Consider the following 24,314-nt stretch of genomic DNA (forward strand, 5'->3'; position numbering starts at 1 on the left):
ATCAACTCATGTTATGACATTTTTGGAAAGTTTGCAATCTGCTCTATCTTTTGTTTTCTATGACATTTTGACGTAACTTGTCAAATAAGAGAGTAATTAAGGGTCAAAGCGACGAGTGTCAAAAAATATGTGATTTTATGGTGAAGGAACTTTGACGCCCTCTAGCGGCCAAACGATATGACAAATTAAGTCATGGGGGGATATTTTTGGAAAGCTTGAAATCTGCTCTATCTTTTGTTTTCTATGACATTTTGACGTAACTTGTCAAATAAGGGAGTAATTTAGGATCAAAGCGACGAGTGTCAAAAAATATCTTCTAGAGCTTTATGGAACCGTTTTGCGTTACAAAATGGACGTATTTGGACCACCCGGTATACAAAACGTCCTGAATACGACGTAGTTCCGCGTTGGCGCATTACAATTTGTCGATTATCGATTACCCCCCCCCCCCTTTTCCCCCTCCGCCCCGTTTCCTCCAAATGTACACACAACCGAGCGCGTTTCACTGGTGGCCATATTGTTTTCCGGATCGTCACGTGACAAATTGTTTAATAAATCGAAAAGTGAGAGAGAAAACAATAGAATTCAATGATGAACGGTAAGTGGAACAGTTTTTTTCGATAATTTTGGGGCGGGAGGGGTAAATTTCTTCGAACCACCCACCCACTTGATTTATTGTAAGTTTCTCGAACTGGGTGACAGCTACTGTCAAACTGACAGTTGCAATGGATTCCTTATCCCCAAATTAGTCGAAAACGAGTACAAACAAGCCCAGGCCATCTCAAGCCAAAATGGCGGAAAACGCAAAATGGCGTCACTGGACGCCATTTTGCTTTTTTTGAAAAAATTGAGTTTGTACTCGTTTTCTACTAAACCGAGGTCGGGGAATCCAATGGTAAGGTTAGTTTTTCTTTAACTCCCCACCCACTCGATTTACTGTAAGTTTCTCGAACTGGGTGACAGCTACTGTCAAACTGAGCTCAAATTCGGATTCCCCGTCCCCGAATTAGTCGAAAACGAGTACCATCAAGCCTAGGCTATTTCGATTCAAAATGGTGAAAATTGCAAATGGCGCCTTTTGGCGCCATTTTGAAATTTTCCAAAAAAATCGAGTTTGGGCTGGTTTTCTACTAATTCGAGGATGGGGAATTCAGTGGTGACGTTCATTTTCCGGTAGCTATTGCGCAAACCTGAATTTTTCAAAGTTTCTCGAACTGGATGACAGCTACTGTCAAACTGACATCAGAAATGGATTCCCCGACCCCAAATTAGTCGAAAACGAGTACCATGAAGCCCAGTGAAATCGAAAGGGTTTTGACGTTATTCGCTGTCAAACACTGTTTTTTTTTGCAGGTTTTTAGGAACGTTCCGACCGGTTATAGAGCGATCGGTGTTTGAGGTTAGAGGGCGCCACCGGAGCGCGTTCATATGCTAAAATTGCGGCTGGTTTCCACGCATTTCCTCAAACAACCGTAAATTCCAATCATGTGCCGTGACCGAGATATGAATGGGAGTGGCTACCGTTTAAGTTTGTCGTGTCTTTAAGTAAAACCGTTAAAAAACCGTATTTAAAAAAAAAATATCAAAAAACCTCCCACAAAGAGTAAGTATGACTGTTTTATTGTACAGGGTGTCGGAAAAAGTACCATTGTACCAAATTAGTTGGAAACGAGTACAAACAAGGTTTTTTGCAATTTAAAATGGCGGAAAATTCAAAATGGCGTCCCACAACCGCCATTTTAAATTTTTCCTAAAAAGTCAAGATTATACTCGTTTTCTACTAAATCGAGGACGGGGAATACGATGGTCAAGTTTGTTTTCCTCTAACTCTTCACCCACTCGATTTATGGTAAGTTTCTCGAACTGGGTGACAGCTACTGTCAAAATGACCTTAAATTCGGATTCCCCGACCCCAAATTAGTCGAAAACGAGTATAATCAAGGTTTTTTGCAATTTAAAATGGCGGAAAATTCAAAATGGCGTCCCACAACCGCCATTTTGAATTTTTCCTAAAAAGTCAAGATTATACTCGTTTTCTACTAAATCGAGGACGGGGAATACGATGGTCAGGTCCGTTTTTCTCTAACTCTTCACCCACTCGATTTATGGTAAGTTTCTCGAACTGGGTGAAAGTCACGTGCAAACAAATATCAAAAATGGATTCCCTGACCCCAAATTAGTCGAAAACGAGTACAAACAAGCCCAGGCTATCTCAATTCAAAATGGCGAAAAATTCAAAATGGCGTCCCACGACCGCCATTTTGAATTTTCCTAAAAAATCAAGTTTATACTCGTTTTCTACTAAATCGAGGACGGGGAATACGATGGTCAAGTCCGTTTTCCTCTAACTCTTCACCCACTCGATTTACGGTAAGTTTCTCGAACTGGGTGAAAGTCACGTGCAAACAAATATCAAAAATGGATTCCCTGACCCCAAATTAGTCGAAAACGAGTACAAACAAGCCCGGGCTAACTCAAACCAAAATGGCGGAAAAACACAAAATGGCTCCCACGGGCGCCATTTTGAATTTTTCCTAAAAAGTCAAGTTTATACTCGTTTTCTACTAAATCGAGGACGGGGAATACGATGGTCAAGTTTGTTTTCCTCTAACTCTTCACCCACTCGATTTATGGTAAGTTTCTCGAACTGGGTGACAGCTACTGTCAAAATGACCTTAAATTCGGATTCCCCGACCCCAAATTAGTCGAAAACGAGTATAATCAAGGTTTTTTGCAATTTAAAATGGCGGAAAATTCAAAATGGCGTCCCACAACCGCCATTTTGAATTTTTTCTAAAAAGTCAAGATTATACTCGTTTTCTACTAAATCGAGGACGGGGAATACGATGGTCAAGTCCGTTTTCCTCTAACTCTTCACGCACTCGATTTATGGTAAGTTTCTCGAACTGGGTGAAAGTCACGTGCAAACAAATATCAGAAATGGATTCCTTGACCCCAAATTAGTCGAAAACGAGTATAATCAAGGTTTTTTGCAATTTAAAATGGCGGAAAATTCAAAATGGCGTCCCACAACCGCCATTTTGAATTTTCCTAAAAAATCAAGTTTATACTCATTTTCTACTAAATCGAGGACGGGGAATACGATGGTCGAGTCCGTTTTCCTCTAACTCTTCACCCACTCGATTTACGGTAAGTTTCTCGAACTGGGTGAAAGTCACGTGCAAACAAATATCAAAAATAGATTCCCTGACCCCAAATTAGTCGAAAACGAGTACAAACAAGCCCAGGCTATCTCAATTCAAAATGGCGAAAAATTCAAAATGGCGTCCCACGACCGCCATTTTGAATTTTTCCTAAAAAGTCAAGTTTATACTCGTTTTCTACTAAATCGAGGACGGGGAATACGATGGTCAAGTCCGTTTTCCTCTAACTCTTCACCCACTCGATTTACGGTAAGTTTCTCGAACTGGGTAAAAGTCACGTGCAAACAAATATCAGAAATGGATTCCTTGACCCCAAATTAGTCGAAAACGAGTACAAACAAGCCCAGGCTAACTCAAACCAAAATGGCGGAAAAACGCAAAATGGCTCCCACGGACGCCATTTTGAACTTTTCTAAAAAAATCAAGTGAGTACTCGTTTTCTACTAAATCGAGGACGGGGAACACGATGGTGGGGTTAGTTTTCACGTAACTCGATCCAGGACCGGATTAAAAAAAAAAAAAAAAAACACTTTTTACAACTAAATCGAGTATAAGAGGCGTACAAAGTTACTTTTAGCCCGGACACCCTGGGTATTTTTTTTTGATGGGAAATACGGCAACGCCGCGTGCAAACCGTATACAGGGTGGGACTGTTTTAGGGGCACGCCCCCGCGGGCTTTGGAGGGGGAAAAATGAAAAGTGGCGCCAAGTGGCAACAGGGCGAACCATCGGGCAAAACGTCAAAGAAACCGGCCCAAACCGGTTCGAAACTGTTCGAACAGGCCAAGGCGACTGTCAAATTGCGCAAACGCAAGGAACGTCAAGAAAGCGTCAATTCTGTCAATCAGGACAAGAAAGTCATCATCAGGTACAATATCAAATCAAAAATTTTTTTTATTTTTATCATTTTTTTTTTTTTAATTTTTATTTTTATTATTTTTTTACTATTATTATTTTTTATATTTTTATTTTTTTTATTTTTATTATTTTTTTATTTTTTATTTTTATTTTTTTTTAATATTTTTTTTTATTTTTTTTATTTTATTTTTTTATTCTTATTATTTTTTATTTTTTTATTTATTTTTTTTTTATTATTATTTTTTTTTTTTTTTTTTTATTAATTTTATAATTTTTATTATTTTTTTATTTTTTTATTTATTTTTTTTTTTTTTTTTTATTTTTTTTTTAAATTTTTTTTTTTTGGGACGAATGACAGGTCCAATTCGGAGGAGCGTCCGCCGTACCGGATCGAGGACAATGGCATGCGCAGAGTGTCCAGTTCGGGGGACTTTCCGCAAAATGGCGGCGAGGAACCGTTGAAAACCAACGAACCATCGAGGTACGAGGATTACGACAAAACGAGGTCGTTTGAGAGGTTTGCGAAGCCGCACCACCAATCGAGGGTACCGAAAAAGTACCCGAAACGGTACAAAGGACGGGTACCGTCAAAACCAACCAAATCGGACAGTTTGAGCAAGAAGAACAACAATGGAATCGACCAACTGGCACCAGGTAATCGATTCTTTCGATGTTGAATAACTCGCTTATTTGGGACACTTTGTATAAAGTTTTATATGTCAATGGAAAGCCAATGAAATGGGCTTTCCAACGATATGGCTACACGACTTGATTGGTTGGACAGTTTGGCCGCTAGAGGGCGTCAAAGTTGACTTAACAAATTTAGACATTTTTTAGTGCACTCTTTCATTCAACTGTCATTTACTCACTTACTTGTGTCAGTTTGTATAAAGTTTTATACGTCAATGGATAGCTAATGAAATAGCCTTTCCAACGATATGGCTACACGAGTTGATTGGTTGGACAGTTTGGCTGCTAGAGGGCGTCAAAGTTGACTTAACAAATTTAGACATTTTTTAGTGCACTCTTTCATTCAACTGTCATTTACTCACTTACTTGTGTCAGTTTGTATAAAGTTTTATACGTCAATGGAAAGCCCATTTCATGGGCTTTCCAACGATATGGCTACACGAGTTGATTGGTTGGACAGTTTGGCCGCTAGAGGGCGTCAAAGTTGACTTAAAAAATTTAGTCATTTTTTAGTGCACTCTTTCATTCAACTGTCATTTAGTCACTTATTTGTGTCACTTTGTATAAAGTTTTATACGTCAATGGAAAGCCCATTTCATGGGCTTTCCAACGATATGGCTACACGAGTTGATTGGTTGGACAGTTTGGCCGCTAGAGGGCGTCAAAGTTGACTTAAAAAATTTAGTCATTTTTTAGTGCACTCTTTCATTCAACTGTCATTTAGTCACTTATTTGTGTCACTTTGTATAAAGTTTTATACGTCAATGGAAAGCCCATTTCATGGGCTTTCCAACGATATGGCTACACGAGTTGATTGGTTCGACAGTTTGGCCGCTAGAGGGCGTCAAAGTTGACTTAAAAAATTTAGTCATTTTTTAGTGCACTCTTTCATTCAACTGTCATTTAGTCACTTATTTGTGTCACTTTGTATAAAGTTTTATACGTCAATGGAAAGCCCATTTCATGGGCTTTCCAACGATATGGCTACACGAGTTGATTGGTTGGACAGTTTGGCCGCTAGAGGGCGTCAAAGTTGACTTAAAAAATTTAGTCATTTTTTAGTGCACTCTTTCATTCAACTGTCATTTAGTCACTTATTTGTGTCACTTTGTATAAAGTTTTATACGTCAATGGAAAGCCCATTTCATGGGCTTTCCAACGATATGGCTACACGAGTTGATTGGTTGGACAGTTTGGCCGCTAGAGGGCGTCAAAGTTGACTTAAAAAATTTAGTCATTTTTTAGTGCACTCTTTCATTCAACTGTCATTTAGTCACTTATTTGTGTCACTTTGTATAAAGTTTTATACGTCAATGGAAAGCCCATTTCATGGGCTTTCCAACGATATGGCTACACGAGTTGATTGGTTCGACAGTTTGGCCGCTAGAGGGCGTCAAAGTTGCACTATCAACTTTCCTAAAATTTCAAGTGCACCAACTTATTTAACCGCAAATAACGCGCTAATTTGACAGTTGACGTCAAAATGTCACTGAACAGAAAAGATAAAGCAAACTCGGAGCTTTCCAAAAATATGATTACACGAGTCGATTGATTATGCCGTTTGGCCGCTAGAGAGCGTTTAAGTTGCCCTACAAAAATTCGATCATTTTTAGTGCACCAACTCACTTAACCTCAAAAAACTCGCTTATTTGACAGCTGACGTCGAAATGTCACTGAAGCAAAAATGTAGCCCAAAGTGTCACCTTTCCAAAAACATGGTCGCTTAGGTGGATTAGTTACGCCGTTTGGCCGCTAGAGGGCGTCAAAGTTAATCGAATAATTTTTTCGCTTTTGTCAGAAAATACGAGCACGGAACCCGAAGGTACCGCCTCGTTGAGGTTCCTGGACTTGAGCCCGTTGCAGGACGACCGATCGCCCAGTCCGACGCGCGCAACTTCATCGCCAAATTTGGATTTTTCCAGTTTGTACGATCAGCTGGACACCACGGAACCAATCGTGTCCCAGCCGGTCAGTCACGTGACCGACGACATGGAAACGATGCCGGGGCAATTGATCGCGTCCAACAAGATGGCGTCGTCGCCCCGCAACTCGATCATAGCGACCAGACGAATTTACTTGGACCCGAACGTACCCCAGGTAGGTGTGACCATCAGAGTGCGATAACTCTCTAATTTGACCCAATTTGCTGTAACTCTCCATTAAGGTTTTTAAAGAGAATTTCGCGGGCTACGCGATGGTCAAAACTAGACTTTGCTAACTGTCAAAATAGCCGAGTTACGAGCTGTCAAAGTTCCAGTTGTTGTTTCACAACAGTTTGACATACGTCAAAGTGTTTTATCGTGCGATAACTCACTAATTTGACCCAATTTGCTATAACTCTCCATTAAGGTATTTAAAGAGAATTTCACGGGCTACACAGTGGTCAAAACTAGACTTTGCTAGCTGTCAAAATAGCCGAGTTACGAGCTGTCAAAGTTTCCCTAATTGTTTTAACAGTTTGACAAACATTAGAATGTTTTATCGTGCGATAACTCTCTAATTTGACCCAATTTGCTATAACTCTCCATTAAGGTATTTAAAGAGAATTTCGCGGGCTACACGATGGTCAAAACTAGACTCTCCTAGCTGTCAAAATAGCCGAGTTACGAGCTGTCAAAGTTTCCCTAATTGTTTCACAACAGTTTGACAAACATTAGAATGTTTTATCGTGCGATAACTCTCTAATTTGACCCAATTTGCTACAACTCTCCATTAAGGTATTTAAAGAGAATTTCGCGGGCTACGCGATGGTCAAAACTAGACTTTGCTAACTGTCAAAATAGCCGAGTTACGAGCTGTCAAAGTTTCCGCTAACTGTCAAAATACATATGCATACAGTTTTGACAACTTTGACAGTTTGGTTGGGTTAAACTGTCATTTTTCAGCTTGTTTCTGACAGTTTTGACAGGGCAACACACTGATTTTAATCCTAATAATTAGGGTCACGTGACTTTCAATAGTCCATTTGACGTTCGAAAATAGTCACGTGATTTTGACAGCTCTCGCGCAAATTTCTATTTTTTTTTTGACAGTTTTGACAGTTACTCTAAAGTAAACTGGTTTTTTTTTAATTTTCTGACAATTCCGAGTATTTTGACAGATAGGTTAGGTTAGACTGTCTTTTTTTTGACAGTTTTGACACAATTCTGGTTAGGTTAGGTTAGAATGTTTTTTTTTTGACAGTTTCGCTAAGTAAACTGTTTTTTTTAATTTTTCGACAATTCCGAGTATTTTGACAGTTAGGTTAGGTTAGAGTGTTTTTTTTTTTTGACAGTTTTGACAATTTTTACAATTTTGACAGTTACGCTGAGTAAACTGGTTTTTTTTTTAATTTTCTGACAATTCCGAGTATTTTGACAGATAGGTTGGGTTAGACTGTCTCTTTTTTTTTTTTTGACAGTTTTGACAATTTTGACAGTTACGCTGAGTAAACTGGTTTTTTTTTTAATGTTCTGACAATTCCGAGTATTTTGACAGTTAGGTTAGGTTAGAGTGTTTTTTTTTTTGACAGTTTTGACACAATTCTGGTTAGGTTAGACTGTCTTTTTTTTTTTTTTTTTTTGACAGTTTTGACAATTTTTACAATTTTGACAGTTACGCTGAATAAACTGTTTTTTTTTTTAATTTTCTGACAATTCCGAGTATTTTGACAGTTAGGTTAGGTTAGACTGTCTTTTTTTTGACAGTTTTGACACAATTCTGGTTAGGTTAGACTGTCTTTTTTTTTTTTGACAGTTTTGACAATTTTTACAATTTTGACAGTTACGCTGAATAAACTGTTTTTTTTTTTAATTTTCTGACAATTCCGAGTATTTTGACAGTTAGGTTAGGTTAGAGTGTTTTTTTTTTTGACAGTTTTGACAATTTTTACAATTTTGACAGTTACGCTGAGTAAACTGTTTTTTTTTTTAATTTTCTGACAGTTCAGAGTATTTTGACAGTTAGGTTGGGTTAGACTGTCTCTTTTTTTTTTTGACAGTTTTGACAATTTTGACAGTTACTCTGAGTAAACTGGTTTTTTTTTTAATTTTCTGACAATTCCGTGTATTTTGACAGTTAGGTTAGGTTAGAGTGTTTTTTTTTTGACAGTTTTGACACAATTCTGGTTAGGTTAGACTGTCTTTTTTTTTTTTTTTTTGACAATTTTGACACATTCTGGGTTAGGTTGGGTTAGAATGGTTTTTTTTTTTTTTTTGACAATTTTGACAATTTGACACAATTCTTGGTTAGGTTAGGTTAGAATTGTTTTTTTTAAATTTTTTTGACAATTTTGACACATTCTGGGTTAGGTTGGGTTAGAATGTTTTTTTTTTTTTTTTTTTGACAATTTGTCATTCTTGGTTAGGTTAGGTTGGATTGTTTTTTTTTTAATTTTTTTGACATTTTTGACACATTCTGGGTTAGGTTGGGTTAGAATGTTTTTTTTTTTTTTTTTTGACAATTTTGACAATTTGACACGATTCTTGGTTAGGTTAGGTTAGAATTTTTTTTTTTTTTAATTTTTTTGACAATTTTGACACATTCTGGGTTAGGTTGGGTTAGAATGTTTTTTTTTTTTTTTTTTTTGACAATTTTGACAATTTGTCATATTCTTGGTTAGGTTAGGTTAGAATGTTTTTTTTTTTTTTTTTTTTGACACATTCTTGGTTAGGTTAGGTTAGAATGTTTTTTTTAAATTTTTTTTTAAAAATTTTGACAATTTGACACAATTCTTGGTCAGGTTAGGTTAGAATAATTTTTTTTTTAATTTTCTTTTTTTTTTTGACAATTTTGACACAATCCTGGTTAGGTTAGGTTAGAATAATTTTTTTTTTTTTTGACAATTTTGACACAATTCTTGGTTAGGTTAGGTTAGAATGTTTTTTTTTTAATTTTTTTGACATTTTTGACACAATTCTTGGTTAGGTTAGAATGTTTTTTTTTTTTTAATTTTTTTTGACAATTTTGACACATTCTTGGTTAGGTTAGGTTAGAATGTTTTTTTTTAATTTTTTTTAATTTTTTTGACAATTTTGACAATTTGACACAATTCTTGGTTAGGTTAGGTTAGAATAATTTTTTTTTTAATTTTCTTTTTTTTTTTGACAATTTTGACACAATCCTGGTTAGGTTAGGTTAGAATGATTTTTTTTAAATTTTTTGACAATTTTGACACAATCCTGGTTAGGTTAGGTTAGAATAATTTTTTTTAATTTTTTTTTTTTTTTTTTTTTGACAATTTTGACACAATCCTGGTTAGGTTAGGTTGAAATGATTTTTTTTTTAAATTTTTTTTTTTTTTGACAATTTTGACACAATCCTGGTTAGGTTAGGTTAGAATAATTTTTTTTTTATTTTTTTTTTTTTTTTTGACAATTTTGACAATTTTGACACAATCCTGGTTAGGTTAGGTTGAAATGATTTTTTTAAAAATATTTTTTTTTTTTGACAATTTTGACACAATCCTGGTTAGGTTAGGTTGAAATGATTTTTAAAAAAATTTTTTGACAATTTTGACACCAATCCTGGTTAGGTTAGGTTAGAATGATTTTTTTTTAAATTTTTTGACAATTTTGACACCAATCCTGGTTAGGTTAGGTTAGAATGATTTTTTTTTTATTTTTTTTTTTTTTTTTGACAATTTTGACAATTTTGACACAATCCTGGTTAGGTTAGGTTGAAATGATTTTTTTAAAAATATTTTTTTTTTTTGACAATTTTGACACAATCCTGGTTAGGTTAGGTTGAAATGATTTTTAAAAAAATTTTTTGACAATTTTGACACCAATCCTGGTTAGGTTAGGTTAGAATGATTTTTTTTTAAATTTTTTGACAATTTTGACACCAATCCTGGTTAGGTTAGGTTAGAATGATTTTTTTTTAAATTTTTTGACAATTTTGACACAATTCTTGGTTAGGTTAGGTTAGAATGTTTTTTGTTTTTTAATTTTTGTGACAACTTTGCCAATTCTGACACAATTCTTGCTCAGGTGCAGACGAGCATCGCGAAAATGTCGACCAATCCGATCGACGAACGAATCGAAAAGCTGACGCGCCTGATCGACGCGTGCCGCAAGAAGATCGTGGCGCGCGAAACGGAAGCGGAAGAACGGAAAACCGGAAGCAACAAAGCGAACCGGAACGACGCGACGAACCGGAAATTGCACGCGGAACTGGACCGGCTCAGGCGCGAACAGAAACATTTGACGGAAATATCGGTGAGCAGCTACAAACGAAAGAACCACCAACCGAAAACGACGACAATCGACGAGACCGTAAAGGAAATCGAAACGGTGAGTACGTTAACACGACGGCAACGCCGCAATCTGTCAAACGTCAAATGTCAAATGTCAAAAAGAGATTGAAATTGACGCGCGCCACCGCGTCACGTGACCTGAACCTGGATCACCTGACCGAAGCGCAACTGATCGACGAGAAGATTGCCACGCAGAAAGCGCTTTTGTTTCTCGAAAGCGTCCACGGCCGCCCGCAAACGAAACACGATCGCGATCTGGTTCGGCCATTTTACGATCGCTATCGACTGCTGAAACAAACGATCGTCAAAATGTCCAACGTAAGTGTCAACTGTCTGAAATCCCCTCACACCCCCCCCCCACCCCGGTCAGAAGTGGGAGTTTGACGCCCTCTAGCGGCCAAACCGTCCAATCAATCACGTGGTTTGATGGTATTTTCTGAAAGCCGACACTCTGGGCTACATTTTTGTTTCAGTGACGTTTTGACGTCAACTGTCAAATAAGCGAGTTTTTTTGAGGTTAAGTGAGTTGGTTGCACTAAAAATGATCGAATTTTTGTACTGCAACTTTAACGCTCTCTAGCGGCCAAACGGTATAATCAATCAACTCGTGTAATCATATTTTTGGAAAGATCCGAGTTTGCTCCATTTTTTCTATTCCATGACATTTCGACGTCAACTGTCAAATAACCGAGTTATTCAAGGTCAAAGCTAATAATGTTAAAATTAGTTTGACGTGCAAACTCTGTTGAGTTTGACGCCCTCTAGCGGTCAAACCACCAAAGTGATTAACTTAAGCGGCCATATTTTCTGAAAGCTGACACTATGGGCTACATTTTTGCTTCAGTGACATTTTGACGTCAACTGTCAAATAAGCGAGTTATTCAAGGCCAAAGTGATCAGTGTCAAAATTAGTTTGAGGTGAAAACTGCGTTGATTTTGACGCCCTCTAGCGGCCAAACGACCAAACCGATTAACTTAAGCGGCCATATTTTCTGAAAGCTGACACTATGGGCTACATTTTTGCTTCAGTGACATTTTGACGTCAACTGTCAAATAAGCGAGTTATTCAAGGCCAAAGCGAAAAGTGTCAAAAATTAGTTTGATGTGAAAACTCTGTTGATTTTGACGCCCTCTAGCGGCCAAACGACTAAACCGATTAACTTAAGCGGCCATATTTTCTGAAAGCTGACACTTTGAGCTACATTTTTGCTTCAGTGACATTTTGACGTCAACTGTCAAATTAGCGAGTTATTCAAGGCCAAAGTGATCAGTGTCAAAATTAGTTTTTGAGGTGAAAACTCTGTTGATTTTGACGCCCTCTAGCGGCCAAACGACCAAACCGATTAACTTAAGCGGCCATATTTTCTGAAAGCTGACACATCGGGCTACATTTTTGCTTCAGTGACATTTTGACGTCAACTGTCAAATAAGCGAGTTATTCAAGGCCAAAGTAAAAAGTGTCAAAATTAGTTTGAGGTAAAAACTCTGTTGATTTTGACGCCCTCTAGCGGCCAAACGACTAAACCGATTAACTTAAGCGGCCATATTTTCTGAAAGCTGACATTATGGGCTACATTTTTGCTTCAGTGACATTTTGACGTCAACTGTCAAATAACAGAGTTATTCAAGGCCAAAGTGAGTAGAATCAAAATTAGTTTCACCTTAAAAACTCTGTTGATTTTGACGCCCTCTAGCGGCCAAACGACTAAACCGATTAACTTAAGCGGCCATATTTTCTGAAAGCTAACATTATGGGCTACATTTTTGTTTCAGTGACATTTTGACGTCAACTGTCAAATAAGCGAGTTATTCAAGGCCAAAGTAAAAAGTGTCAAAAATTAGTTTTTTTTTCCACCCGAGTAGGGGAAGGTAGCACCAAAAAGTTAAGCCAAAATCAATTCTTATTTTTGTACCACCTTCCCCTCTGTCTAGAATTCACAAACCCCCTCACACCCCCCCCTAACCTTCTTTCAGAAGGGGGGGGTGAGGGGGTTTGTGAATTCAAGGAAATTTCTATAAAATGCTTTAGCAAGTCATTTAGTGACTTTGACGCCCTCTACCGGCTAAATTGCGTAACCTATCTGGCAATGTTGTCATATTTTCTGAAAGCTGACACTATGGGCTACATTTTTGTTTCAGTGACGTTTTGACGTCAACTGTCAAATAAGCGAGTTTTTTCCGGTTAAGTGAGTTGGTGCACTAAAAATGATCGAATTTTTGTAGGGCAACTTCAACGCTCTCTAGCGGCCAAACGGTGCAACCAATCAACTCGTATAATCATATTTTTGGAAAGCTCCGAGTTTGCTCTATTTTTTCTAATCCATGACATTTTGACGTCAGCTGTCAAATAAGCGAGTTTTTTGAGGTTAAACTAAACAGTGTCAAAATTAGGTTCACGTAAAAACTCTTTTGACTTTGACGCCGTCTAGCGGCCAAACGACTAAACCTATTAACTCGTGTAATCATATTTTTGGAAAGCTCCCAGTTTACTCTATTTTTTCTATTCCATGACATTTTGACGTCAACTGTCAAATAAGCGAGTTTTTTGCGGTTAAGTGAGTTGGTGCACTAAAAATGATCGAATTTTTGTAGGGCAAACTTAAACGCTCTCTAGCGGCCAAACGGTGCAACCAATCAACTCGTGTAATCATATTTTTGGAAAGCTCCCAGTTTACTCTATTTTTTCTATTCCATGACATTTTGACGTCAACTGTCAAATAAGCGAGTTTTTTGAGGTTAAGTGAGTTGGTGCACTAAAAATGATCAAATTTTTGTAGGGCAAACTTTAACGCTCTCTAGCGGCCAAACGGTATAACCAATCAACTCGTGTAATCATATTTTTGGAAAGTTCCGAGGAAGCTCTATTTTTTCTGTTCAGTGACATTTTGACGTCAGCTGTCAAATAAGCGAGTTATTCAAGTCCAAAGTGATCAGTGTCAAAATTAGTTTGAGGTTCGATCATTTTTAGTGCACCAACTCACTTAACCTCAAAAAACTCGCTTATTTGACAGCTGACGTTAAAATCTCACTGAACAGAAAAGATAGAGCAGACTCGGAGCTTTCCAAAAATATGATTACACGAGTCGATTGATTATACCGTTTGGCCGCTAGAGAGCGTTAAAGTTGCCGTACAAAAATTCGATCATTTTTAGTGCACCAACTCACTTAATCTCGAATAACTCGCTTATTTGACAGTTGACGTGAAAATGTCACTGAAACAAAAATGTAGCTTAAAGTATCAGCTTTCAGAAAATACGACAACATTGCCAAATAGGTTAGACCATTTTGAGGTGGAGGGGGGTGCGAGGGGGGTGTGTGAGGAAAAAACCAAAAAAAAACCACCCCAACAGGCGGTAAACGGTGGCGAATTGGCAACAATCGACGAAAACGAAACGATGCATTTCGTCGCGTCGACGTCATCGTCGACCGAATCGGCAACCGCGCCGACCGATCCGGCAACCGTGCCGACCGTGCCGTACAAGGAAACGGCAACGCCGGATCACATTCAGACGTTGCGCAAACCGGAACTGCTGGAACAAATGCGCATCGTCAAGGAGGAGAAGAGGGCGTTGCGCGCGCAAATCAAGGAATTCGAGAGGGCCGTGCAAGACAATTTGGGCAGAATGCTGACCAAGGAGGACAAAAAACCGGCAGAAGACTTGTACGTCGCTTACAAGCGCATCAAAGGACGGCTCAGGCTGATCGAGGTTCTGATCGGGAAATGTTAAATAAATCGATTTTTTTGAGAAAAATTCGGTTTTTTTTTCCTCCCCCCCACTTGGCAACGCTGCGGCAACACTGTAAAAAAAAAAGAAAAAAAAAACGAGCCAAAATGGCCGACTTACGAGCCGTCAAAGTTTCCGTTGCCATTTCAGACGTTAGAGTGTTTTATCGTGCGATAACTCTCTAATTTGACCCAATTTGCTATAACTCTCCATTAAGGTTTTTAAAGAGAATTTCCCAGGCTACACGGTGGTCAAAACTAGACTTTGCTAGCTGTCAAAATAGCCGAGTTACGAGCTGTCAAAGTTTCCCTAATTGTTTTAACAGTTTGATAAACATTAGAATGTTTTATCGTGCGATAACTCTCTAATTTGACCCAATTTGCTAAAACTCTCCATTAAGGTTTTTAAAGAGAATTTCCCGGGCTACGCGATGGTCAAAACTAGACTTTGCTAGCTGTCAAAATAGCCGAGTTACGAGCTGTCAAAGTTCCAGTTGTTGTTTCACAACAGTTTGACATACGTCAGAGTGTTTTATCGTGCGATAACTCACTAATTTGACCCAATTTGCTATAACTCTCTATTAAGGTTTTTAAAGAGAATTTCCCGGGCTACACGGTGGTCAAAACTAGACTTTGCTAACTGTCAAAATAGCCGAGTTACGAGCTGTCAAAGTTCCAGTCGTTGTTTCACAACAGTTTGACATACGTCCGAGTGTTTTATCGTGCGATAACTCTCTAATTTGACCCATTTTGCTATAACTCTCTATTAAGGTTTTTAAAGAGAATTTCCCGGGCTACGCGATGGTCAAAACTAGACTTTACTAACTGTCAAAATAGCCGAGTTACGAGCTGTCAAAGTTCCAGTTGTTGTTTCACAACAGTTTGACATACGTCCGAGTGTTTTATCGTGCGATAACTCCCTAATTTGACCCAATTTGCTATAACTCTCCATTAAGGTTTTTAAAGAGAATTTCCCAGGCTACACGGTGGTCAAAACTAGACTTTGCTAGCTGTCAAAATAGCCGAGTTACGAGCTGTCAAAGTTTCCCTAATTGTTTTAACAGTTTGATAAACATTAGAATGTTTTATCGTGCGATAACTCTCTAATTTGACCCAATTTGCTAAAACTCTCCATTAAGGTTTTTAAAGAGAATTTCGCGGGCTACGCGATGGTCAAAACTAGACTTTGCTAACTGTCAAAATGGCCGAGTTACGAGCTGTCAAAGTTCCAGTTGTTGTTTCACAACAGTTTGACATACGTCAGAGCGTTTTATCGTGCGATAACTCTCTAATTTGACCCAATTTGCTATAACTCTCTATTAAGGTTTTTAAAGAGAATTTCCCGGGCTACACGGTGGTCAAAACTAGACTTTGCTAACTGTCAAAATAGCCGAGTTACGAGCTGTCAAAGTTCCAGTCGTTGTTTCACAACAGTTTGACATACGTCCGAGTGTTTTATCGTGCGATAACTCTCTAATTTGACCCATTTTGCTATAACTCTCTATTAAGGTTTTTAAAGAGAATTTCCCGGGCTACGCGATGGTCAAAACTAGACTTTACTAACTGTCAAAATAGCCGAGTTACGAGCTGTCAAAGTTCCAGTTGTTGTTTCACAACAGTTTGACATACGTCCGAGTGTTTTATCGTGCGATAACTCCCTAATTTGACCCAATTTGCTATAACTCTCTATTAAGGTTTTTAAAGAGAATTTCACGGGCTACGCGATGGTCAAAACTAGACTTTGCTAACTGTCAAAATAGCCGAGTTACGAGCTGTCAAAGTTCCAGTTGTTGTTTCACAACAGTTTGACATACGTCCGAGTGTTTTATCGTGCGATAACTCTCTAATTTGACCCAATTTGCTGTAACTCTCTATTAAGGTTTTTAAAGAGAATTTCACGGGCTACGCGATGGTCAAAACTAGACTCTCCTAGCTGTCAAAATAGCCGAGTTACGAGCTGTCAAAGTTCCAGTTGTTGTTTCACAACAGTTTGACATACGTCCGAGTGTTTTATCGTGCGATAACTCTCTAATTTGACCCAATTTGCTAAAACTCTCTATTAAGGTTTTTAAAGAGAATTTCCCGGGCTACACGGTGGTCAAAACTAGACTTTGCTAACTGTCAAAATAACCGAGTTACGAGCTGTCAAAGTTTCCAGTGGTTGTTTCACAACAGTTTGACATACGTCAGAGCGTTTTATCGTGCGATAACTCTCTAATTCGACCCAATTTGCTATAACTCTCTATTAAGGTTTTTAGAGAGAATTTCGCGGGCTACGCGATGGTCAAAACTAGACTTTGCTAACTGTCAAAATGGCCGAGTTACGAGCTGTCAAAGTTCCAGTTGTTGTTTCACAACAGTTTGACATACGTCAGAGCGTTTTATCGTGCGATAACTCTCTAATTTGACCCAATTTGCTATAACTCTCTATTAAGGTTTTTAAAGAGAATTTCCCGGGCTACACGGTGGTCAAAACTAGACTTTGCTAGCTGTCAAAATAGCCGAGTTACGAGCTGTCAAAGTTCCAGTCGTTGTTTCACAACAGTTTGACATACGTCCGAGTGTTTTATCGTGCGATAACTCTCTAATTTGACCCATTTTGCTATAACTCTCTATTAAGGTTTTTAAAGAGAATTTCCCGGGCTACGCGATGGTCAAAACTAGACTTTACTAACTGTCAAAATAGCCGAGTTACGAGCTGTCAAAGTTCCAGTTGTTGTTTCACAACAGTTTGACATACGTCCGAGTGTTTTATCGTGCGATAACTCCCTAATTTGACCCAATTTGCTATAACTCTCTATTAAGGTTTTTAAAGAGAATTTCACGGGCTACGCGATGGTCAAAACTAGACTTTGCTAACTGTCAAAATAGCCGAGTTACGAGCTGTCAAAGTTCCAGTTGTTGTTTCACAACAGTTTGACATACGTCCGAGTGTTTTATCGTGCGATAACTCTCTAATTTGACCCAATTTGCTGTAACTCTCTATTAAGGTTTTTAAAGAGAATTTCACGGGCTACACAATGGTCAAAACTAGACTTTGCTAACTGTCAAAATAGCCGAGTTACGAGCTGTCAAAGTTCCAGTTGTTGTTTCACAACAGTTTGACATACGTCCGAGTGTTTTATCGTGCGATAACTCTCTAATTTGACCCAATTTGCTAAAACTCTCTATTAAGGTTTTTAAAGAGAATTTCCCGGGCTACACGGTGGTCAAAACTAGACTTTGCTAACTGTCAAAATAGCCGAGTTACGAGCTGTCAAAGTTCCAGTCGTTGTTTCACAACAGTTTGACATACGTCCGAGTGTTTTATCGTGCGATAACTCTCTAATTTGACCCATTTTGCTATAACTCTCTATTAAGGTTTTTAAAGAGAATTTCCCGGGCTACGCGATGGTCAAAACTAGACTTTACTAACTGTCAAAATAGCCGAGTTACGAGCTGTCAAAGTTCCAGTTGTTGTTTCACAACAGTTTGACATACGTCCGAGTGTTTTATCGTGCGATAACTCCCTAATTTGACCCAATTTGCTATAACTCTCCATTAAGGTTTTTAAAGAGAATTTCCCAGGCTACACGGTGGTCAAAACTAGACTTTGCTAGCTGTCAAAATAGCCGAGTTACGAGCTGTCAAAGTTTCCCTAATTGTTTTAACAGTTTGATAAACATTAGAATGTTTTATCGTGCGATAACTCTCTAATTTGACCCAATTTGCTAAAACTCTCCATTAAGGTTTTTAAAGAGAATTTCGCGGGCTACGCGATGGTCAAAACTAGACTTTGCTAACTGTCAAAATGGCCGAGTTACGAGCTGTCAAAGTTCCAGTTGTTGTTTCACAACAGTTTGACATACGTCAGAGCGTTTTATCGTGCGATAACTCTCTAATTTGACCCAATTTGCTATAACTCTCTATTAAGGTTTTTAAAGAGAATTTCCCGGGCTACACGGTGGTCAAAACTAGACTTTGCTAACTGTCAAAATAGCCGAGTTACGAGCTGTCAAAGTTCCAGTCGTTGTTTCACAACAGTTTGACATACGTCCGAGTGTTTTATCGTGCGATAACTCTCTAATTTGACCCATTTTGCTATAACTCTCTATTAAGGTTTTTAAAGAGAATTTCCCGGGCTACGCGATGGTCAAAACTAGACTTTACTAACTGTCAAAATAGCCGAGTTACGAGCTGTCAAAGTTCCAGTTGTTGTTTCACAACAGTTTGACATACGTCCGAGTGTTTTATCGTGCGATAACTCCCTAATTTGACCCAATTTGCTATAACTCTCCATTAAGGTTTTTAAAGAGAATTTCACGGGCTACACGGTGGTCAAAACTAGACTTTGCTAGCTGTCAAAATAGCCGAGTTACGAGCTGTCAAAGTTTCCCTAATTGTTTTAACAGTTTGATAAACATTAGAATGTTTTATCGTGCGATAACTCTCTAATTTGACCCAATTTGCTAAAACTCTCCATTAAGGTTTTTAAAGAGAATTTCGCGGGCTACGCGATGGTCAAAACTAGACTTTGCTAACTGTCAAAATGGCCGAGTTACGAGCTGTCAAAGTTCCAGTTGTTGTTTCACAACAGTTTGACATACGTCAGAGCGTTTTATCGTGCGATAACTCTCTAATTTGACCCAATTTGCTATAACTCTCTATTAAGGTTTTTAAAGAGAATTTCCCGGGCTACACGGTGGTCAAAACTAGACTTTGCTAACTGTCAAAATAGCCGAGTTACGAGCTGTCAAAGTTCCAGTCGTTGTTTCACAACAGTTTGACATACGTCCGAGTGTTTTATCGTGCGATAACTCTCTAATTTGACCCATTTTGCTATAACTCTCTATTAAGGTTTTTAAAGAGAATTTCCCGGGCTACGCGATGGTCAAAACTAGACTTTACTAACTGTCAAAATAGCCGAGTTACGAGCTGTCAAAGTTCCAGTTGTTGTTTCACAACAGTTTGACATACGTCCGAGTGTTTTATCGTGCGATAACTCCCTAATTTGACCCAATTTGCTATAACTCTCTATTAAGGTTTTTAAAGAGAATTTCACGGGCTACGCGATGGTCAAAACTAGACTTTGCTAACTGTCAAAATAGCCGAGTTACGAGCTGTCAAAGTTCCAGTTGTTGTTTCACAACAGTTTGACATACGTCCGAGTGTTTTATCGTGCGATAACTCTCTAATTTGACCCAATTTGCTGTAACTCTCTATTAAGGTTTTTAAAGAGAATTTCACGGGCTACGCGATGGTCAAAACTAGACTCTCCTAGCTGTCAAAATAGCCGAGTTACGAGCTGTCAAAGTTCCAGTTGTTGTTTCACAACAGTTTGACATACGTCCGAGTGTTTTATCGTGCGATAACTCTCTAATTTGACCCAATTTGCTAAAACTCTCTATTAAGGTTTTTAAAGAGAATTTCCCGGGCTACACGGTGGTCAAAACTAGACTTTGCTAACTGTCAAAATAACCGAGTTACGAGCTGTCAAAGTTTCCAGTGGTTGTTTCACAACAGTTTGACATACGTCAGAGCGTTTTATCGTGCGATAACTCTCTAATTCGACCCAATTTGCTATAACTCTCTATTAAGGTTTTTAGAGAGAATTTCGCGGGCTACGCGATGGTCAAAACTAGACTTTGCTAACTGTCAAAATGGCCGAGTTACGAGCTGTCAAAGTTCCAGTTGTTGTTTCACAACAGTTTGACATACGTCAGAGCGTTTTATCGTGCGATAACTCTCTAATTTGACCCAATTTGCTATAACTCTCTATTAAGGTTTTTAAAGAGAATTTCCCGGGCTACACGGTGGTCAAAACTAGACTTTGCTAGCTGTCAAAATAGCCGAGTTACGAGCTGTCAAAGTTCCAGTCGTTGTTTCACAACAGTTTGACATACGTCCGAGTGTTTTATCGTGCGATAACTCTCTAATTTGACCCATTTTGCTATAACTCTCTATTAAGGTTTTTAAAGAGAATTTCCCGGGCTACGCGATGGTCAAAACTAGACTTTACTAACTGTCAAAATAGCCGAGTTACGAGCTGTCAAAGTTCCAGTTGTTGTTTCACAACAGTTTGACATACGTCCGAGTGTTTTATCGTGCGATAACTCCCTAATTTGACCCAATTTGCTATAACTCTCTATTAAGGTTTTTAAAGAGAATTTCACGGGCTACGCGATGGTCAAAACTAGACTTTGCTAACTGTCAAAATAGCCGAGTTACGAGCTGTCAAAGTTCCAGTTGTTGTTTCACAACAGTTTGACATACGTCCGAGTGTTTTATCGTGCGATAACTCTCTAATTTGACCCAATTTGCTGTAACTCTCTATTAAGGTTTTTAAAGAGAATTTCACGGGCTACACAATGGTCAAAACTAGACTTTGCTAACTGTCAAAATAGCCGAGTTACGAGCTGTCAAAGTTTCCCTAATTGTTTTAACAGTTTGACAGACGTCAGAGTGTTTTATCGTGCGATAACTCACTAATTTGACCCAATTTGCTACAACTCTCCATTAAGGTTTTTAAAGAGAATTTCCCGGGCTACGCGATGGTCAAAACTAGACTTTGCTAGCTGTCAAAATAGCCGAGTTACGAGCTGTCAAAGTTCCAGTTGTTGTTTCACAACAGTTTGACATACGTCAGAGGGTTTTATCGTGCGATAACTCACTAATTCGACCCAATTTGCTACAACTCTCTATTAAGGTTTTTAAAGAGAATTTCCCAGGCTACACGGTGGTCAAAACTAGACTTTGCTAGCTGTCAAAATAGCCGAGTTACGAGCTGTCAAAGTTTCCCTAATTGTTTTAACAGTTTGATAAACATTAGAATGTTTTATCGTGCGATAACTCTCTAATTTGACCCAATTTGCTGTAACTCTCCATTAAGGTTTTTAAAGAGAATTTCACGGGCTACGCGATGGTCAAAACTAGACTTTGCTAACTGTCAAAATAGCCGAGTTACGAGCTGTCAAAGTTCCAGTTGTTGTTTCACAACAGTTTGACATACGTCCGAGTGTTTTATCGTGCGATAACTCCCTAATTTGACCCAATTTGCTATAACTCTCTATTAAGGTTTTTAAAGAGAATTTCCCGGGCTACGCGATGGTCAAAACTAGACTTTGCTAGCTGTCAAAATAGCCGAGTTACGAGCTGTCAAAGTTCCAGTGGTTGTTTCACAACAGTTTGACATACGTCAGAGTGTTTTATCGTGCGATAACTCTCTAATTTGACCCAATTTGCTATAACTCTCTATTAAGGTTTTTAAAGAGAATTTCACGGGCTACGCGATGGTCAAAACTAGACTTTGCTAACTGTCAAAATAGCCGAGTTACGAGCTGTCAAAGTTCCAGTGGTTGTTTCACAACAATTTGACATACGTCAGAGGGTTTTATCGTGCGATAACTCCCTAATTTGACCCATTTTGCTATAACTCTCTATTAAGGTTTTTAAAGAGAATTTCCCAGGCTACGCGATGGTCAAAACTAGACTTTGCTAACTGTCAAAATAGCCGAGTTACGAGCTGTCAAAGTTCCAGTTGTTGTTTCACAACAGTTTGACATACGTCAGAGTGTTTTATCGTGCGATAACTCTCTAATTTGACCCAATTTGCTATAACTCTCCATTAAGGTTTTTAAAGAGAATTTCACGGGCTACACGGTGGTCAAAACTAGACTTTGCTAACTGTCAAAATAGCCGAGTTACGAGCTGTCAAAGTTTCCCTAATTGTTTTAACAGTTTGATAAACATTAGAATGTTTTATCGTGCGATAACTCTCTAATTTGACCCAATTTGCTATAACTCTCTATTAAGGTTTTTAAAGAGAATTTCCCAGGCTACGCGATGGTCAAAACTAGACTTTGCTAGCTGTCAAAATAGCCGAGTTACGAGCTGTCAAAGTTCCAGCTGTTGTTTCACAACAGTTTGACATACGTCAGAGTGTTTTATCGTGCGATAACTCTCTAATTTGACCCAATTTGCTATAACTCTCCATTAAGGTTTTTAAAGAGAATTTCCCAGGCTACGCGATGGTCAAAACTAGACTTTGCTAGCTGTCAAAATAGCCGAGTTACGAGCTGTCAAAGTTCCAGTTGTTGTTTCACAACAGTTTGACATACGTCAGAGTGTTTTATCGTGCGATAACTCTCTAATTTGACCCAATTTGCTACAACTCTCCATTAAGGTTTTTAAAGAGAATTTCCCAGGCTACACGGTGGTCAAAACTAGACTTTGCTAACTGTCAAAATAGCCGAGTTACGAGCTGTCAAAGTTCCAGTCGTTGTTTCACAACAGTTTGACATACGTCAGAGCGTTTTATCGTGCGATAACTCTCTAATTTGACCCAATTTGCTATAACTCTCTATTAAGGTTTTTAAAGAGAATTTCCCGGGCTACACGGTGGTCAAAACTAGACTTTGCTAACTGTCAAAATAGCCGAGTTACGAGCTGTCAAAGTTTCCAGTTGTTGTTTCACAACAGTTTGACATACGTCACAGTGTTTTATCGTGCGATAACTCTCTAATTTGACCCAATTTGCTATAACTCTCCATTAAGGTTTTTAAAGAGAATTTCCCGGGCTACGCGATGGTCAAAACTAGACTTTGCTAACTGTCAAAATAGCCGAGTTACGAGCTGTCAAAGTTCCAGTTGTTGTTTCACAACAGTTTGACAGACGTCCGAGTGTTTTATCGTGCGATAACTCTCTAATTTGACCCAATTTGCTACAACTCTCTATTAAGGTTTTTAAAGAGAATTTCCCAGGCTACGCGATGGTCAAAACTAGACTTTGCTAACTGTCAAAATAGCCGAGTTACGAGCTGTCAAAGTTCCAGTTGTTGTTTCACAACAGTTTGACATACGTCCGAGTGTTTTATCGTGCGATAACTCTCTAATTTGACCCAATTTGCTACAACTCTCTATTAAGGTTTTTAAAGAGAATTTCCCAGGCTACGCGATGGTCAAAACTAGACTTTGCTAACTGTCAAAATAGCCGAGTTACGAGCTGTCAAAGTTCCAGTTGTTGTTTCACAACAGTTTGACATACGTCAGAGGGATTTATCGTGCGATAACTCTCTAATTTGACCCATTTTGCTGTAACTCTCCATTAAGGTTTTTAAAGAGAATTTCCCGGGCTACACGATGGTCAAAACTAGACTTTGCTAGCTGTCAAAATAGCCGAGTTACGAGCTGTCAAAGTTTCCGCTAACTGTCAAAATACATATGCATACAGTTTTGACAACTTTGACAGTTTGGTTGGGTTAAACTGTCATTTTTCCGCTTTCTGACAGTTTTGACAGGGCAACACACTGATTTTCATCCTAATAATTAGGGTCACGTGACTTTCAATAGTCCATTTGACGTTCGAAAATAGTCACGTGATTTTGACAGCTCTCAAGCAAATTTCAATTATTTTTTTGACAGTTTTGACAGTTACTCTAAAGTAAACTGTTTTTTTTTTTAATTTCCTGACAATTCCGAGTATTTTGACAGTTAGGTTAGGTTAGACTGTTTTTTTTTGACAGTTTTGACACAATTCTGGTTAGGTTAGGTTAGAATGTTTTTTTTTTGACAGTTTCGCTAAGTAAACTGTTTTTTTTAATTTTTTGACAATTCCGAGTATTTTGACAGTTAGGTTAGGTTAGAGTGTTTTTTTTTTTTGACAGTT

The 24,314-nt window shown here is 38.3% G+C and overlaps 1 protein-coding gene across 2 annotated transcripts; it reads left to right on the plus strand.

The window, feature by feature from the left end:
* The first annotated feature begins 445 nt into the window (after positions 1–445).
* Positions 446–14,699, plus strand: LOC145738463 (protein FAM13A). Of its 2 annotated transcripts, XM_081993300.1 has the most exons (8): positions 446–598; positions 1,354–1,603; positions 3,824–4,032; positions 4,381–4,676; positions 6,511–6,809; positions 10,682–10,984; positions 11,050–11,265; positions 14,298–14,699. In XM_081993300.1, the coding sequence occupies exons 3-8, from the start codon at positions 3,857–3,859 to the stop codon at positions 14,673–14,675; spliced, it is 1,668 nt and encodes a 555-aa protein (XP_081849426.1). In that variant the 5' UTR covers positions 446–598; positions 1,354–1,603; positions 3,824–3,856; the 3' UTR covers positions 14,676–14,699. The 2 variants fall into 2 exon arrangements, with proteins under 2 accessions (XP_081849426.1, XP_081849425.1); XM_081993299.1 differs by having other exon boundaries at positions 1,354–4,032.
* The last annotated feature ends 9,615 nt before the right edge of the window (positions 14,700–24,314 follow it).

The sequence above is a fragment of the Ips typographus genome, linkage group LG15 (assembly GCF_016097725.1).
Source record: "Ips typographus isolate SLU linkage group LG15, UJ_Ityp_2.0, whole genome shotgun sequence".
Classification (NCBI taxonomy): Eukaryota; Metazoa; Arthropoda; class Insecta; order Coleoptera; family Curculionidae; genus Ips; species Ips typographus.